The sequence below is a fragment of the Trichomycterus rosablanca genome, chromosome 4 (assembly GCF_030014385.1).
Source record: "Trichomycterus rosablanca isolate fTriRos1 chromosome 4, fTriRos1.hap1, whole genome shotgun sequence".
In the NCBI taxonomy this organism is placed as follows: Eukaryota; Metazoa; Chordata; class Actinopteri; order Siluriformes; family Trichomycteridae; genus Trichomycterus; species Trichomycterus rosablanca.
This window is the reverse complement of record NC_085991.1, coordinates 43,406,661-43,426,219: the sequence shown is the minus strand read 5'-3', so window position 1 is coordinate 43,426,219 and position 19,559 is coordinate 43,406,661. Positions and strand designations below refer to the sequence as shown.

The 19,559-nt window shown below is 39.6% G+C and overlaps 1 protein-coding gene across 1 annotated transcript in view; it reads right to left on the bottom strand.

Annotated features, from left to right (window-relative positions):
- The window catches only part of f13a1b (coagulation factor XIII, A1 polypeptide b), a 28,914-nt gene extending 16,853 nt beyond the window's left edge, over positions 1–12,061 (bottom strand). Inside the window, exons 1-5 of the mRNA XM_062994347.1 lie at positions 11,992–12,061; positions 8,958–9,180; positions 7,774–7,962; positions 4,051–4,299; positions 3,008–3,126 (exon numbers count right to left, since the gene is read on the bottom strand). Of these exons, the coding sequence (XP_062850417.1) occupies positions 3,008–3,126; positions 4,051–4,299; positions 7,774–7,962; positions 8,958–9,147 (747 nt within the window). The 5' untranslated portion in view covers positions 9,148–9,180; positions 11,992–12,061. The remainder of the gene's footprint in view (positions 1–3,007; positions 3,127–4,050; positions 4,300–7,773; positions 7,963–8,957; positions 9,181–11,991) is intronic.
- Positions 12,062–19,559: the final 7,498 nt, after the last annotated feature.

Below are 19,559 nucleotides of genomic sequence, written 5' to 3'. Positions count from 1 at the left end.
GCATGGACCGACACTGGAGTTGTTAGCGGTTGGACCTCAATCCCCAGCCTGTGTACCAGGTTGATGTCTATGAAACTCTCCACCGCGCCTGAATCCACACAGACCCGAAGGTCTGTGTCTCCCAGACCCCAAAGCAACCGGGCCTGCAGAAATAGTCCTTGGGCAGGGATGGTAGTTCGGCTCACTCCCGAGTCCCTAGCTCGAGAGCGGCCTGCTAGTTTAACGGCTGCCGGGGTCTGGCAGACGGACCCGAAGCCGTTGGGGCACCAGCGCGAGCTGACCCCAACTGCATGGGCTCAGGATCCAGGACAGGCGGAGGAGAATTGGGAGAGACCTGCGAGCGGGTGAACGGGGAACAGGTGCCCCGTTCCCGGGCTCGCTGGCGAAGGCGGGTGTCTATGGCGTTGGCCAGGACATAGAAGTCCTTAAGAGTGGTAGGAGGGTCCCTGGTGGCTAGCTCGTCCTTCACCTTACCAGACAAACCACGATGGAATATGGCAGTAAGGGCCCCCTCGTCCCAACCACACTCAGCCGCGAGCGTTCGAAACTCGATTACATAATCGGCTACTGACCGAGCACCTTGGGTAAGCTCGAGTAGACGAGGGCCTACCTCACGGCCACCCGAAGGGTGAAAAAAGGTCTCCTTTATAGCTTCCTTAAAGGAGCTTTCCGAAGAGCATTCTGGAGCATTTTGCTCCCAGAGGGCAGTAGCCCATTCTAAAGCTCGGCCAGTCAGCAGGGAAATTATGTATGCAACCTTCGATCGCTCCGTAGGGTAGCGAGAGGGTTGCAGCTCAAACGCAAGGGCACACTGGAGGAGGAAGCCACGGCACCTCTTAGCCTCTCCCGAATACCTTTCGGGAGGCGAAATAGGGGTGTCGCGGTTTCCGCACCCTCCGGAGTGGGTAGGAGAGTGGGCAGGGGGTTCAGGACCGGACCTAAGAATTGGCGACTGCAGGGTGAGCGCAGCTACCCGCTGCGCCAACTCGTTTAGGGCCACCTCGTGCCTGCCTAACGCTACCCCTTGATGACGTAGAACGTCCGTAAGGGGTGGAACTTCTGCTGCGTCCATGGTATGGTCGCACCTTTCTGTCACGTGGGAAGAAAGGGACACAAATGCAGAAGTAAAATTATAAAAAGATATTTTATTTAATTAATAAGGACAACAGAAAAGGTAAACAGCTAACATAAAATAAAACAAAACCCAATCGGAAACTCCGACGGAAGCTGACAAACACCGATCTGAAAAGGAGAAAAACAAAAGAGAAAGGTTACACAACGGTAAGGCGTGGATTCGAACCGGGGATGCTGGCGTGACTGCCGATTACTTTCCGGAGTTGCCACCCAGCGGTTACAGAATCCAATGTTCCGTTTAACTAAAGGCACTGATGCCGAAATTACCACCAACGCTAAAACAGCGCGGAGTGAAAGCCGCTAATGCTAATGTTAGCGTTTTAAAGAGACAGCGATAAGGAGTCTGCCCAGCAACTGCACGAGAGCTGGGCAGCTGTAGAGAGTGTGGATTCGAACCGGGGATGTTGGCGTGACTACCGAGTACTTTCCGGAGTCGCCACCCAGCGGTTGGAGAATCCAATGTTCTGTTTGACTGAAGGCACTGATGCCTAGGATATAACCAGCGCTACTAGAGCACTGAGTGAGACCGCTAAGCTAAAGCTAGCGCTGAAACAAACAGCAGTTCGAGGACTGCGCGGCGTCGCACCACACTATTTCTAAGAGGACGAAAGAAAACCCTCATACCTCAAACCTTGCGGTTTTACTTACCCTAATGGCCTAGCGCCACCAGGGCTACCACCTATAGCTAAACAACAGTGTGGACGAGCTGCCACAAGAGACCACAAAACAAACAAAGGTGCGACACCCACTGCTGTGTAGAGCTGGCTTAAATAGCCAGCCCCACAGCTGTGGGTGATCAGCACTAATTGGGAGGTCTGGTATAAGAACCCTTTGTTTGCTGAGCTCTGTAACGTCTGTTTCGCTGGGAACCCGGGGCACGTTCACCAGCTACCACAGACCTCGTTATACTTTCTAGCATTTACTTTGACTTGTATTTGATTGCAGACAATATGAACCTGAGATATTTCATGTTGTGTCTGGTCAACTGGTAAACATCCAGTCCTGCATTACAGGTTTGCAACACATACCAAAATGTTGGGACAGGGGCAATTTAGGGCTAGTAATACATTAAAAAATGAAATTATGATGTGATTTAAATGGGTGATTGTAATCATGATTTGGGACAAATGCAGCATCCAGGAAAAGATGAGAAGCAAAGATGATCAGAGGATCTCCAGTTTGTCAACAAATGTGTGTGAAAATTTCTGAAATTGTTAAAAATCACAAATGTAGAAGCCTCATGTTAACCATGTCCAGGTGCCAAAATGTCTTAAGCTTTAAAATTAAGAAATGAAAACATTACAAGGTGGTAAATTTACCGTCCCAACTTTTTTGGAATGTGTTGCAGGCCTGAAATGCAGGAAATAGATGTGCAGCTTATTAATCAATATAATAAAGTTGACCAGAAAAAAACATGAAATATATTGGGTTCATAATGTCTGCACTGAAATAGTCAACGTAAATGTAAGGAACTTTGCGTTTTATTCTGATTTGCATTTTCTATACCATTCCAACTTTTTCTGATTTGGGGTTGTAAAAAGGCCAAATAATAAGTGCTTAAAATGATAGCTGCATCAGTCACACAAGCTGGAAAATGATTTCATAACGTGGCTCAGCTGCTGAAGGAGTTTGGCAGTGAGTCATGTTGGATTACTGTGCTGCGCTTGTGGGTCTTCTGCATTAGCACATTTGACTGGCAGAGGGGGCACGGAAGTGCAGATGATTGAAGTGTGCAATGACTGTGGGTGTTTGTTACACCCTTCCTTCAGCTCTGAAGCCAGTTATTATCTTTTTTCTTACTATCTAATACACTGTTATTATACAGAACAATGTATAAATGTTGTGAATGCTATTTTGTCGATAGATTATGTACCTGCCCATAGTTCCAGGCTCGTTCAGATATATCATCGTATGCCCCATGATAGATGATACCCAACTCATTCAGCACACACTCCTCCCTCTCTTCCTCATCATCAAGGTACACAGAATCACCTAAAGCCAAGCACAAACGTGAAACAAACTTACATCCACTGCAAGCACAGATGTGTGCTGTGATGTTCCTTAGGGAAGTCAGAATACCTACAATATTAAGACTAATATATTGTTGTATTGGTAAGGATTCCAGATAATATATTTAATACTTGCACTTAAAACTACAGCATTTACTCATACACATATATAATGTATACACAAAGTGTGTGTAAGTGTTTGTGTGTGTATGCAGATTTATTAATTATCTTATTAGCTACACTTACCAGATTCACTTTGTGGTATACACTTACTGACACTTACTTTCTCTGTACACTTTGTCACCATCTGTACCCCATTTATCAATCAAAAGTGACCCCCATAATACGGTAATGACATGGTTATTGGGATTTTTAAACACCCCTTTGTTAACGCTGGTAGAAGATTGGTGCTCCAAAATATAATTCCAACATCATTCTGTAGTTAGAAAGTGTCCACTGACAAAAGAAGAAGCTACTCTCTAATTGCACACCTACAATGATTGCTAATAGAGTATGTATGTGTTCCTAATAAAAAGTCAAGTAAGTTTATGCAGTATTTAAAATCCCAACAACACTGCTGGTCTTCACTCATGTCATAACCATGTTAGTATCATTGCAGTGCTGAGTTTGAACTTTCCACTGTTCAAACATCATCCAGTCAGTGGTGATCCTATGGGGATCTTTTTCGATTAATGTGTACAGAGAAACAATCATTAATTGTATACTCACAATATTCATTTGAATGGCAAGCATACTTTATAAATGTGAAAAAAATGAATGTAAATACCAGATAAGTGTATCAAATAAAGTATTCGGTGAGTATTCATTACACTATAATATAGTAACACAACTCTTTCTTCCATGTAACAGTATATCATATGTTTAAAGCAGCCGTGCAGAAACATACCTGGTGACCAGGGGTTGAAAAGAATATAAAAGTCTAATTTTGGGTCTCTCCTCGTCCTGCGTATGCCATAGGGAGTGATCACAGCTACATACACCCCCCACTTTCCCACAATGCAGTCTGGTGCAGGGGTGATGCCCACGGTGACAACATTGTCGGAGTTCTCGATAACCTGACCACGCCACAAACTCTGACGCTCCGTAGTTGGAAAGACGGGGATGTAGGTACCCTTACTGTAATGAGGGCTGGCACCTAAAGAACAGGAGGTGATTTAGAAAAAAAGAACTTCTTGGTGAATACTTCTTAGTGCACAGAAATTTACAGAGTAATGCAAACCAAGTAAATAGTGGAATTATAGACTAATATTAATTAATACCTGCAACACATCAAACAAACTGTAGATAAAACAAGTTTATTTGTACTGATTATGAAATGTGAATCTTTCAGTTTATTTCAAGGGTTAAAATTTAGATTTAGAGTAGGAATATGTTAAAGAGATGACAGTAATATGCTTAACACCTGTATTTCTCTATAATGTCTGAAAAAAAGCAGTATTTGCTGAAAAAAGCAGTATTTGCTGAAAAAAGCAGTATTTGCACTTCAGCCATTTTTTTATTTTGGATTATAACACACACTCAAATATTTACTTACACACTCATCCACACACAATAATGCCTAGTTCACATTACACGATTTTTGCCCTGATTTCGCTTGCCGACTGGTCGCCGCTAGATGTGGCAGCTCGGGAGCAACTCTGCGTTCTAACTAAAGTAATCAGAGGAAAACCATGCAAGCAAAGTGGGTTCAAACCAGGATAGACTGATTATTATTAAGTTAAGTATGTCATTTAAATATTCTAACTATGTATGTGATCTCTTATGAGCTTATACTCATTGTTCTTACTAATACAAAAAAACAAAGTTCAATAAACTGTATAAATTGTAAAAAAGGGAAACACTAAAAGATTAGGAAGTGCATTAACAAGAAGGAAAAGTAACTCTTTGGCAATATTTACTGTTCACTTTTTGACATCACATCAACAAGATCTGCTTAATTGCTATTTACAGGAATGATTTCTCAACATACCATTTGCAGATATCCATAAAAAGAGGAAGACCTTGAAATAAATTAGAGGAAGTGACACTTGACATTAACTTTCCAATAGCTGCTCAATCCTAATCAGGGTTCCAAGGGTCTGGAACCAAAAACCCATTGTAGGGCAGCACACACTTGTCCTTTTACAGTGGGGCCAAAAAGTATTTAGTCAGCCATTGATTGTGCAGGTTCTCCTACTTAGAAAGATGAGAGAGGTCTGTAATTTTCATCATAGCTACACTTCAACTATGAGAGACAAAATGAGAAAAAAAAATCCAGGAAATCACATTGTAGGATTTTTAAAGAATTTATTTGTAAATTATGGTGGAAAATAAGTATTTGGTCAATAACAAAAGTTCAACTCAATACTTTGTAACATAACCTTTGTTGGCAATGACAGAGGTCAAACGTTTCCTGTAAGTCTTCACCAGGTTTGCACACACTGTAGCTGGTATTTTGGCCCATTCCTCCATGCAGATCTCCTCTAGAGCAGTGATGTTTTGGGGCTGTCGCTGGGCAACACAGACTCCACAAATTTTCTATGGGGTTGAGGTCTGGAGACTGGCTAGGCCACTCCAGGACCTTGAAATGCTTTTTATGGAGCCACTCCTTCGTTGCCCGAGCAGTGTGTTTGGGATCATTGTCATGCTGGAAGACCCAGCCACGTTCCATCTTCAATGCTCTCACTGATGGAATGAGGTTTTGGCTTAAAATCTCACGATACATGGCCCCGTTCATTCTTCCCTTAACATGGATCAGTCGTCCTGTCCCCTTTGCAGAAAAACAGCCCCAAAGCATGATGTTTCCACCCCCATGCTTCATAGTAGGTATGGTGTTCTTGGGTTCTTCTTATTCCTCCAAACACGACGAGTTGAGTTTTTACCAAAAAGTTCCATTTTGGTTTCATCTAACCACATGATATTCTCCCAATCCTCTTCTGGATCATCCATATGCTCTCTGGCAAACATCAGACGGGCCTGGACATGTACTGGCTTAAGCAGGGGGACACGTCTGGTACTGCAGGGTTTGAGTCCCTCTCAGCGTAGTGTGTTACTGATGGTAGCCTTTGTTACTTTGGTCCCAGCTCTCTGCAGGTCATTCATCAGGTCCCTCCGTGTAGTTCTGGGATTTTTGCTCACCGTTCTCATGATCATTTTGACCCCACGGGATGAGATCTTGACCCCAAGGCAGATTATCAATGGTCTTGTATGTCTTCCATTTTCTTACAATTGCTCCCACAGTTGATTTATTCACACCAACCTGCTTGCCTATTGTAGATTCACTCTTCCCAGCCTGGTGCAGGTCTACAATTTTCTTCCTGGTGTCCTTCGACAGCTCTTTGGTCTTGGCCATGGTTGAGTTTGGAGTCTGACTGTTTGAGGCTGTGGACAGGTGTCTTTTATACAGATAACGAGGTCAAACAGGTGCCATTAATACAGGTAACGAGTGGAGGACAGAAGAGCTTCTTAAAGAAGAAGTTACAGGTCTGTGAGAGCCAGAAATCTTGCTTGTTTGTTATTGACCAAATACTTATTTTCCACCATAATTTACATATAAATTCTTTAAAAATCCTACAATGTGATTTCCTGGATTTCTAATTTTGTCTCTCATAGTTGAAGTGTACCTATGATGAAAATTACAGACCTCTCTCATCTTTCTAAGTAGGAGAACTTGCACAATCAGTGGCTGACTAAATACTTTTTGACCCCACTGTACATATGGGGCAGTGAGCAGCCAATACTTATAAGTGGATACAGGGGTACTGAACATAATTTTAAATCAATTGGCATGAGCATGGAGTTGCCATTTAATTTCTGTGATTATGCCTAGTCTTTTTTAGAAGCATATAAACTTATTGAATCAATGTTTTTGTAAAATACATCATAGTCTGTATCTGGATGTTTTGGGTTGAAAATGGATGATACTTGGTCGTAAAAATATAAAATCACTGCCTTAAAACAAAGAGGTCTTAGGCTTCTATTAGTCACTTAAAAAGCCAAAATCTCCAGCACTGCTAGGACACTTTGTTACACAATTGGTACTGACTGGACACTTGTCGCCACCATATTACTTTGCACAGGGGTACAAGTTGTCTTATAGCAGAAATAAAATAGAGGTAGGCACGTCTCATTAAGTCCAACGTACAGTAAAGGCAGAATGAGCCCAGATTCTACCCTACACATTCACTTAAAACTTACTGAATGAACTTAAGTTCTAAGCCATGTAAACAAAGTGGTAAGTGTTACGGTGCTCACGTGAATGCACCCTAAACTGAACTTAATGAAACCTAAAGAAGCTTAATGAAACAATATAGACTTGCAACATCGCGCTAGTGCTGCTGTGTAGTTTGTAACAAGTAGTACTGAGGGAAATCATATGAATGGTTATATGAATGGAGACGTTGCAGAAATGAAAAGGGATAATTTATAAACATCGTTTTAAAAACAATGCATTGATTTAAAATATTGACGTCGGCGGTCATCGATTAGGTCAACCAATCGCGGCAGCCCTAATATTGCACCAGTGAGCAAAACCCACTGAAATAAATAAATAAAAAAAATTAATTTCACAGTCTATACAGTTCTCATTTAAATTGCTTGAAAGTAAAATAGAAAGATAGATTTAACTCACCTATCACAATCTCAACAGCAAACTTGTCCTCCCCAGGCTTGTACGGCCGATCAAAGGTGATCTTAATTTGAAACTCCTGTCCTCGGCGTACAATCAGGTGGTCGTTGGAGTAGAGGTCAGTGTGGTGTCTCTTTTTATTAATATCATAAGTTTGCTTGAGCATGTCAACATCCCAGACATCCAGGTACTCTAAATAATGATAAAACATAACATTTATTTATTAGGATTTGACGTCACTGGTTACATTCATGACAGGAATGGTAGTTACTCATTACACAAGATTCATCAGTTCACAAGTTTAATGTCAAACACAGTCATGAACAGTTTTGTATCTCCAGTTCATCTCATTTGCATGTTTTTGGACTTGAGGAAGAAACCGGAGCTCCCAGAGGAAACCCATGCGTACACGGGGAGAACATGCAAACTCCACACAGAAAGGACCCGGACCGCCCCACCTGGGGATCGAACCCAGGACCTTCTTGCTGTGAGGTGACAGTGCTACCACTGAAGTACTGTGCCACCCTTGGTTAAAAATAATATGAATGAACAGGAAAAAAAACTAATTACAGGTTGTGTCATTGAATGGTCCATCTTCAATCAAAGAAACTACTGAAAAGAATGGATCACAAAAATAGTTTGAGAGGTCACATTTTAACCTCAGGCTACATCCATCATGAAATGCCCTGATCAGCATTTTACTAAGAAACAACACATCAGATAAAACATTACAGACTGTGGAAACTGGAATGCAATTGACTGAAATAGTGTTGTGTGACCACAGTGGGAATTAAAGACTTACCAGGGAAAAACAAATTTAAATACTATTATCTGTCTTAAAAAGGATGTCAAGCTAGATCTTATCATATAAACAAAAGCAGCTGGTTCTGGTAAGATTAGCAAGGGTGTTTTCCTCCAGATATTGCAATCATGAGGAAGCAGTGAATATGGAGCAGAAAAAATGTAAACTCAGCATTTTGGTGTTACACCAGTGAAAGTTTTGGTTAGCAAATTCCTGCCTAAAAGATATACACAGTTCATGTACCAATGCAGTTTGGTTTGCTGATTACTAATAAAATATATTGGGTTTATTGATGTTTACATTTTTCAAAACAGTGTAATACTCAGAAAAAAAAAAAAATCAAAAATACCAACCCCAGGCAAAATGGATTAAAGTGTAAACTCACCAGTAAGAGGTGGAGGGCCTCTAGGCAGCAACATGAAAGGCTCAAACTCTGGAATCTCCGTGTCATCCTTGTTGGAGTTAGCGATCGGGCCCACACTGCGTCCTCGGTAAGACACCCGTTTAGGGCGTACAGCGGGGGCAGCTGGTGCTGTTGGTGTTGCGGTGTTCTCAGGAGTCTCCTGGTCTGTCATGGCTGGTAAACTGGTCAAGTACCACTTTATAATCTATGTGTATTAAAGAAAGGACATAGTGGTGTGGAGTTCTTGAAAAACACTTGGTTTGCTTCTGTCCCCAGTTTTTAAAGTGTGTTGCAGGCATCAAATTCCACATTTTTATAGATTTACAAAAATAATCAAGTTGGTAACGAAAAAAGTAATGTTAACTTTAGTCAATTAAGTAAAGGTTCAAGACATTTAACAAATAACAGATTCTTGTTTTCTTGTTTTTGTTCTTGTTTTTGCATTTTACTGGAAATAAGGTTTGCATTTTACAGATGCTTTTCAAATGAAGTCTTTTCCATAGGAGTTTATTTGCTGTTTTGGTATTAATTACTGATTAGACATGCACACTAAATAAGACCCTTAAGCATAAAGCATGTTTAACATATGTTTTTCCTTCACTTGTACAAAAGAAAATCTTATAAAGCAGCCGGGCAAGCAGTGCATAAACTCTTTAATACATTTTTTCAGAGTGTATGTTAGAGTTAAAGATGTTTCACAAACCAGCAGATCAAATTAAAACCAGATACTTCCTTACCCAGAGGGTTTCAAAGCACTTCTTAAAATCCAAAAAAAGATTTACTGACCACAGAATTTAGTGAAATGAACTGAAGTTCATGTAAAGCAATCTGGTATTAATACATAATAGTGAATCTACTAACTATGAGTTACTAATATAAATAGGACCAGTCAAGATTGGATATTTTTAAACAGCAGAAAAGGTTGTGTAATGTTAGAGAGCTAATGTTAGAAAGGGTGGCATAATCTAGAAGGTGCATGATTTAATCAAATAAAAGACTATTTGGGGTATATAGTTGAATTCTTGTCCGGTTGTCTTTGAAAGCTTTAAAGAAAGATAAAGAAATACAACGTTTCTTCTTGCCTGTTTGATTTACTAAAGCAAACAAATTCCCATAAGCCTGAGTCAGCAAAAATGCATGAGCACTGCTAAATTAGTTACAGCTGTGGGTTAACAAAGAAAAAAAAAACTTGCTGAATAAAGTTTCTTACTTGTTGTACTTCACTTTGAATTTTATAGTTACAAAAATTAAAGCTGATTTAAAATTGGCTGTTAAATTTTTTTAAATAACCACACACTTGGAGTAGAACAATATGGCAAGTATGAAGTGTTTCTTCAAATGTCTATTGTATGCTACTTCTTCACTCCCTCACTCACTGTCTTAACCTCTTATCCAATTAGGGTTTTGTGTGTGGGGGGGGCAAGGTACACAGTAACGCGCCAGGGCACCAGTCCATCGCAGGGCAGACACACACACACACACACACACACACACACACACACACACACACACACACACACACACACACACACACACACACACACACACCTACAGGGCAATTCAGTGTCTCCAATTAACTGGACTGTGAGAGGAAACCCATGCAGACATGGGGAGAACATGCAAACTCTACACAGAAAGGACCCGGACAGCCCCGCCTGGGGACCTATTGCCTTGAGGTGACAGTGCTACCCACTGAGCCACCGTGCTACTTCTTCAAAGATTTTGATATAAAAAGAATAACAGTCATGATTGTTAATTGTGAGGGATTTATAACAGTTTGTTTAAAACTCACCTTTCTTTTTGCTTAGGCTAGAAATTGCATTAAAGGCATTAAGCAGATGTATTTTTGCAAAGCACCTTACAGTTTTAGCTAAATAGTCAAGCATTTAAAGGTTATTTTATTTAAAGTTTATTTCATTTAGTTCATCAGTGGCATTCTGATTATTAGTCCAGTACCTTAACTGAGCTACCACTACCCTTCAAATTACAGTAATGTAGGCTGATGGGGCCTGAAACAGTTAAAAAAAAATCAAGTCCAGCTAACCATTTAGATTTAAATGTATGGCAATTAGCAGACAGGCTTATTCAAAGCAACTTACAATATATGACCAAATATGTTCCAAGCAATTGGTGATTACCAATTGGGCCTTACTCAAGGATTCAACCTGGCATTGGTGGGGACTGACCAAGCATGTCGCATGCACCAATCTATGTATCGAGTTTCCAGTTTGAGCATTACATATTTGTAGAATGTTACACATTGTGTATATGGTTAAATAAAAACAGCACTGTGGTTATCGTTTTGGCATGGCACCTTACCTCGCTCTCCCACCTAGACCAATGAGTCATACCAAACACAGTAAATGTGTTGTTTTCTCCCAGAATACCTCTGCTCGACAAACTGTTGATGATGCCACACTTTCCACACTTATGCTAGGCAGACTTGGTACAGTGTGAAAATAAATGCACTGCAATGTTTTCCTGAGTGGTTTAATGGTATTTAAAACTGGCACCTTAAAAAAATCATATCCACATGCAAACACTCATACAGATACACGATTCACTACTACTTTTATAGACATTTCACCAACAAAAGGTAGAAGATGTAGAATCGACTTCTCATTATTTAGACAGAAACTGGTTACTGGTAATCAGGCAGCTTTTTCCATGCAAACAGCAAAAGTCAGTGTCTGTTTTTAATTGACCAAACTAATCCCCATGTTTCTATTTAGTAATATACATTTAAAAAAGACAACTGTGGGTTTTTAGTAATGTTTGTATAAAAGGAGTCTAGCCATAGCTTTTAGTCATAAATAATTAGCAAATCAATGATAATGACAATACTGTTTTATCTCTAAGTAAATAGGAAATAACCATGCATCTATAAAACAACCCAAATTCCTTTTGGAGCAAAAGCCACATAATACACTTTATTGAAAACTGTAACAGAATACAAAATGCAATACAAAATTCTTATAACAATATTATATTACAAGTGAAATAGTGAGTTACTAACCTGCTGTTTGCTGCTGGGAAAGCTGAAAGTGTTTACTTTCTCAGTCTCAGAGGATGAACGACTTCAGGCTCCACAGGCAAGTTCTCTTTCCTACTTCCATTTAAATAGGGGGGAGTAGCCCACCACATGTTTGTCATGTGTGCTCATAAAACCTAGCAGCTCTAGCTATAGTACATATGTCATTACATGTATTAATACAGTATGTTTTTTCTGTTAATATAGATATATGAATTTATTTACAGTGGTGTAAAAACAAAAGTGCCACTGGTATTACATGTCACACTGGATGATTTCAAATCAGAAATACAACACAGTATTTTGCAAACAGAGAGTTAAAACACAACACACCTATAAATGAAACATAATTTTATTTACAGGCGCTTGGTTGGCACTGTGGTCAATTATGCTAGCCCACTACTGCTGAGGATCCAGGGTTCTATTCCCCAGCAGCGTCTACAATTAGACATGACTGACTATATCTAAGGGGTATAGCTGAGGCCCTGCAATAAACTGGCATCCTGTGCAGGATATGTTACTGGATTGTGCCCAGTGATTCAAGAGAAACCGGACCCAACATGACCCCGACCAGGATAAAGCAGTGTTAAAAATATTTTTTTTTATTTTATAGCAAATTTACAGTAGCAGGTCCTACTAAAATGTAAAGAGCTTAGTGACCTTATTCAGAATTAAACATCTGACAAACTCATATATCTCTACATTTACATTTTCAGCATTTAGCAGACGCTTTTATCCAAAGCGACTTACACAATGAGCGGAACACGATGAGTAATTGAGGGTTAAGGGCCTTGCTCAGGGACCCAACAGTGGCAACTTGGTGGTGGCGGGGCTTGAACCGGCAACCTTCTGCTTACTAGTCCAGTACCTTAACCACTGAGCTATCACTGACCCGTCTCTAGTCTTGTTTAAGGTCAGTGTATATGATAGCAGTGATAAAGTACTGGACTATTAATCAGAAGGTTGATGGTTCAGGCCTCACATCTAACAGGTTGCCACTGGAGGGCCTTTGAGCAAGCATTAAGAAAATTGTCAAAAGAAAATGCAGCTCCGTTTATTAAGAAAATTATACTAACAATAAAAGTTTGTAAGGTATTGTGGAGGTTCTTTGTTGCATCAGGACCTCCTGGCTAAAGAAACCAACCAGCTGAGTGAACATTAATGTAGGGGGCATTTACTTATTGCAATAATTATGTGTGTTGGATAACTGTAGTATAAATGAATGTTTTACAAAAATGTTTTGTGTGTTACTCATCAAGTGTCACTAGTATTCAATAACAGCACCAGGAAGGGGGTGATTACTTTTTCACAGCCCTGTCTATGTGTAAAATGTACCTTTTAAAAGCGGCATGGTGGCTCGTTGGGTAGCATTGTCACCTTTCAGCAAGAAGGTTGTGGGTTCCCAAGTTGAGCAGTCCGGGTCCTTTCTGTGTGGAGTTTGCATGTTCTCCCTGTGTCAGTGTGGGTTTCATTCCACAGTCAAATGACATGTAGTGCAGGTTAATTGGAGTAACAAATGTCCGGGGTATGCACGTGTGTGAATGTTTATGTGAGTGTGTTTGTCCTGTAATGGACTGGCAACCTGTTTAGGGTGTTTTCTACCTTTTGCCCAGTTAATCGTACCCACCGTGACCCTGAACAGCATAAAACTGTGGTAAAACAGACAATAAAAGAATAACCTATTTAAATTTATGGAACCATTTGTTATATATAAATTCTGTGTTTTGTAAACTTACAAGCTTCAAGTCAAAGACAGTAGCAACATGTGAATAGAAGAGATCACAGGACTCAACATGAAGCTTGTAAAAACTGGCCTACACTTTAACTTTAGTCTTCATTAACTGTAATGAAAATAAATCATAAAAGCTGGAATCGGAAAACTGAAAAAAGAAGAAGAAAAAAGAAATGACTATTGATTTAATAGTAGATAGCCATGGGTGTATTGTACCCAATGTATTTAATGTAGTGCAGACAACAAATTGGGATTTGACTTTCTTTGGTAAATGTTACCATAGAAGCAATTATTAACAGGATCAGGTCTGGTAACCAAAACTGTCTCCCAAATAAAGTTACTTAAATACCTTTAGTATTTATGCCAAATTAAAGACAAATTGGTAATACCTGGAATGAGCCTACCTGCCATCGAAGGGGGACACAATATATATCTGCCATGCCACTCATGTCTGGCAAAGGGGGCCTGGAGGTGCAGATGATTGACATGGTGGTTTCTCTTCACTGGCAGTCACCTGTGCCTTATTGAGCATTAATTTCACTCCACATGGAGAGATGTGTATTTGAATCACAGTGTCTGTGCTAGGCTGCCAATGGTTCCTCAGTTGCCAACCTGTTCTTCTCTAAAACTGTGATTCCATGGCTCGACCCATTCCTGTTTTTAGCCAGTGCAGATGCTAGCACTCTTTATCTTTTCCTGAGAACCAAGCAGAGTGTCTTGTGACACTTTTGGATGTCACAACAGAACCACCCAAGTTCCCTCAAGAGCCGACATGATGGTCCTTTCTGTAGCCAGCCGCATGTCTTGATCCATGCTGGGTGCAGACTGCACCAGTATGTGGGTTAGCGGTCCTGCCGGTTTTATTGCCGGAACCAGGCTTGTTCTGGATTTATTCTTTTTTACGAGTTTTGTGACAACCAGTTTTCATTTTCATTTTAATTCTTTCCCCGTTCTTCCCACTTTCTCCACTGTTGGTTGTGAATGTTTTGTGCATTTCACTTGTTATGTTGTATGTTTCAGTTATTTTGACCACCTTTTTCATTTCCAGATTGCTGCTTTAGTTTGTGTTGTTCTATATGGGTTAAGAATCCTGCATATTCTCCATGTCTCAGTAGATGGCTATCTGAGATGACCAGGGTTGCTCAACTAGTTGAGGTGCTCCAGTGCAGTTGCTCTGGGGCGATCCCTTTCTGTTTGGAAGGCATTTATGGATGTACATAAAAGGCCATAATTTTATTTTATTGTATTTAATTTATTTATTTATTATTATTATTTTTAATCTAATTCTTCTTTATCTAATCTAATCTAAATTGTATTTAATTTATTTATTTATTATTATTATTTTTAATCTAATCATTATTTTCTAACCTTCTTTACATATAATACATATTGCGTATTTATTTATTAAGTAATTAGTCTATTTTGTTATTCATTATTTATGTATAGTGTGGGATTTTTTGTTAATGTTCATTGTTGTTCCTATTTGAAAACTGAAATAAAATAAAATAAAAATTTAAAAAGAATACTGCATATTGGGTTGAATTTGCAATTGTTGCTGGTACGAGGCTTAGTGGCTCTTATTTTGTGTTTATTAAACATAGAATTAAGTTATAAAGTACAAGCCCAGATCAAATATGACAACATAGTGTAACCTAAGATCTGTTGGAAATGATGTCAGGTGTTTTATGAATAGGCTCTTTATAAGCACCCCGTTCACAGTCTCTCTATGAGGTGAGCTAAGTGTACTACCACATGCTTTGGACCAGAACATCAGCATTGAAACCGTTGCTTTTTAAAGGCAGTCTAGTCTGATCTGGTTTTGGTGAACATGGTAGAGATTAAATCACACCTGTGACTCAGACTTTCCTGAGTACCAGAACTGGTGTGAACAAGGGACCTCTGTTTCTGAATGTTATTGACAAAGTGAGGCATTCCCAGTGGCTGCCTGAAGAAATTACACAACAGCCTGCACAATATTCAGAAAACGTGACAGATCTGACAGATCTCATGGTTGCACCAAAATTTTCTAGCCATGAGTTTCTTGTATAACCTAATTACAAAATGTCAGCACATTTTCTTAGCTAGGTATAAGAGCATGGGTCATGTGTAATGTCAATGGTAACAGAAATTGTACCTGGAATCAACAATTGTGGTTATCTGTTTAGTTATTATGAATAAAATGAACAAAATACAATATAAGTGTTACTTACTTCAGCTGGTGGGGAGCCTTTATATACTGGCCTTGTGAGTCAGCTCTTTGCTGTGTTCTTTCAACTTTCTGGATCGAGGGCCTGTCTGACATGCAGTTGTGGCCTAGCGATTAAGGTACTGGGTTAGTAATCAAAAGGTTGTTGGTTCCACCCCAGCACTGCCAGGTTGCCACTGTTGGGCCCTTGAACAAGGCCCTTAACCCTCAATTGCTTAGACAATATACTGTAACAGTACTGTAAGTCTCTTTGGATAAAAGCGTCTGCTAAATGCTGAAAATGTAAATGACATCTTCCGCCAGCCTTTTAGCATTATTTTATGTTCTATTTGTTTTTCTGAAAACTATGAAGTTTAATGCTAATGTGGAGGGATTTAAGAGGCCAGCTTTTAACATGCTTTATGAGATCAGTTTTTTTTGTTAAAAGGGCAAGTGCCTCCATGACATTTTGACATTGTCTTTGACTTGATGCACCACTGTGATGAAGTAGATACTAATTAATGTAAGAGCAATTTATTGACTTTCTCTCTGCTCCTGGATAATCATACAACTGGACTTTATACAACAATTTACAAGCAGTTAGTTCTTTAGCTAGGTGTAAACTCTATTGGTCCCAGTGCAGTGGCTTCTCGAGCTCTCGGTGTTAGTGTTAAAGATAGCATGACTACTGCCAGTAAAACAGCAATAAAGTATAGCTCATCAGAGCTAATGGAACTAAACAACAGTTTCCATGCTCATTTCACCTTTTATAAACATTATAAACACTTTGAACACATTTTATAAGTGGTCAGAAACTTGTAAATAACTCATGAAAGAATAAAGTTAAAGTTAAAACCAAGCACACCATTGTTTTTCTTGTGAAATTCTCAATAAGTTTGATGTGTCACATGACCCTCTTCCCATTGAAAAAACTAAAGTTGGATCCAAAATGGCCGACTTCAAAATGGCCGCCATGGTCACCATCTTGAAAAATTTTTCCCCTCCCATATACTAATGTGCCACAAACAGGAAGTTAATATCACCAACCAGTGTTGCCAACTCCTCAGTAAGGAAAGTAGCTATTGGCTGTCCTAAAAGTCGCTAGAAGTCGCTAAATGACGTCATCGCCTAATTTGCATAAGGCCCATTTGCATGTAATTGACGCTGTATAAGAGAGGAATAACATCGTGGGAGAGACAAAAAGTGGGTAAAAACACCCTAAATATGTTTAGAACTACAAATGAACTGTCTTCTGTTGATTCGTGGTTTGTTTTTGTTTTTTAAGACAACACTGAGCTGCTCTGGGGAGGGTTGCCAGATTGCGAAAGTAATTTTCAGCCAAAATGCATGATAAAACGCCCAAAACACAGGATAAACAGATGATGTTTAGCATTTCACAAATAATAAACCAGTTAAACCATAATGACCTACAAATTAATATCTTAAAGTGTACAGATCAGTTATACATTATAAAGGACAAATTATGCTTCCATGTCTTTAAAGTAGCCTGACAAGTTTGTAAAATGCATTATTTGTTAGGACACACAACCCTTGCATGTAAATAAAAATAAACTTGCAAGCAATGAAAGTTTTCCCTCTCGTACATATGAGAGGTTGTATGTCCGAGACTTGCTAACCTTCATATTCAACTCTAATCACTTGTCTAACATATGAATCACTGTATTGATGGGCGTGGCAACAGTGTCTTGGACTGGAAAGAATAACCAGTCAATCAAACTTTTGACAACGGGTTGGATGTGGTGGGAGATGGTAGACCTATTTATATTCCACCTGCTTTAGCAATAACTTTTTTTATTTATATTTTAAGCTGCCAAAATAATTACAAACCAGCCCAAATTTTGTCCACCTGCCACAGTGTGTTTTTCCCTGCCAATTTCCAACAAAATCCGCTCATTTTGGTGGAAAACCGCCCAATCTGGCAACACTGACTGTGATACTGACCGCCCGTGCTTTGGGACGGGGGAGGGACTCACGGCAGGACCCACTGTTCGTTGAGGACAGTAACTGCAGAGCAATGTGTTTTCACGTTCAAGTCTCCAAAATTCTCCAATAACATCAGAAAAAGTCGCTAGATTTGTCGCTAGTCGCTTTTTTGGAAAAAAGTCGCTAGAGGAGTCTGAAAAGTCGCTAAATATAGCGACAAAGTCGCTAAGTTGGCAACGCTGTCACCAACCATTCCCATTTTATTTAGGTGTATCCATATAAATGGCCCACCCTGTACATCCTAAAAACCTACATATATATTAAACATTTTAACAACCATTTATAAACACTACACACACTGCCATACTGAACACAACTGGCACACTGTCACTTTAACCATCTTGTGATTTGTTGCTGCTTAGTTTTGCTGCTTCACTTTTTGCAATTATGCTTTAGATCAACATAAGCTGCTGCAGTTCTTGTGCAGTACTTTAAAATGTAAATACTTCTTACTTGTACTTTTTTACTTTCTTAGTTTATTCTATTTTTATCTTAGTTTATTATTATTTCATTCATGTCGCACACACCGAGGCCTGGGTAACTGTATTTTATTCTATTATGTACAGGTTAAATGACAATAAAGCTGAGTCTGAGTGTGAAGTTTAACATACATTTCCTTAAGCACTTGAGTTACATGCCTGTGTCCATGTGGGTTTCCTCCGGGTGCTCCGGTTGCCTCCCACAAGTCCAAAGACATGCAGTCAAGTTAACAGGAGTTACTAAAATTGTCCTAAGTGGGAGTGTGTGAGTATGTGTGTGTGTCTGACCTGTTATGAACTGGCGAACTGTCCGAGGGGTTTTCTGGGGTGTTTCTCACCCAATGAAGTGGACCCAACACAACCCTGACTAGGATAAAGTGGTGGCGAAACAGACAATGAATGAATCAATTAATAATCAAATGCAAGCTTGCCTATTTTAATAATCTTTCTTTCCTTTTTACTTAGTTTATCTGTTGACAGGAGGAGGAAAAACCTGGAGAAAGAAAAAAGAAGTTTGTATTAGCATTTAAGGTGTATTAGCATTTAATTTTTTCCCAATTAATAAACACTCCTTCACATCCACAAAGTTGAATCTGTTCATCTGGACACAAGTTTTAACGACTGATTATGCAATGGGGGGTGATCAGTCGTTATGCAAATTAAGTGCATATAAGGTTGGGGTATTCACCACCAGCTCAGACTGAAGAAGTCACTTGAATGAGTGATGAAACATTTCTCTACAACAAACTTGTAGTGTCCAGATGAACTGATTCAACTTTGTGGATTTGTGTACCTGGATTATTGAACATTCACTCACATTGAGAACTCACTCACATCCCAATTTGAGTTACCCAATTTGTTCCTGACCATTACAATGAGACATATACAAACAATGTCCAACAGCCAACTTGGGAACCTGTGCTTTAACAGTCCTAGGTTTTACTCAGACATGGATTAAAACCAATTCCTTCACTTTTTCCACTCTTGAGGGTCTGTGAAAATACTACAGATGTTGTTTCTGCAGAACAAATCCAGGGTTTTCTTTCACACCTCTTAATGGTTGGTTACATTTTAGGGAGCTTTTTTGTCACTGTTCCTTCTGGCTTCCTTGATATAATTGTTTGATTTGGGACAGTAGTAGCCTAGTGGGTAG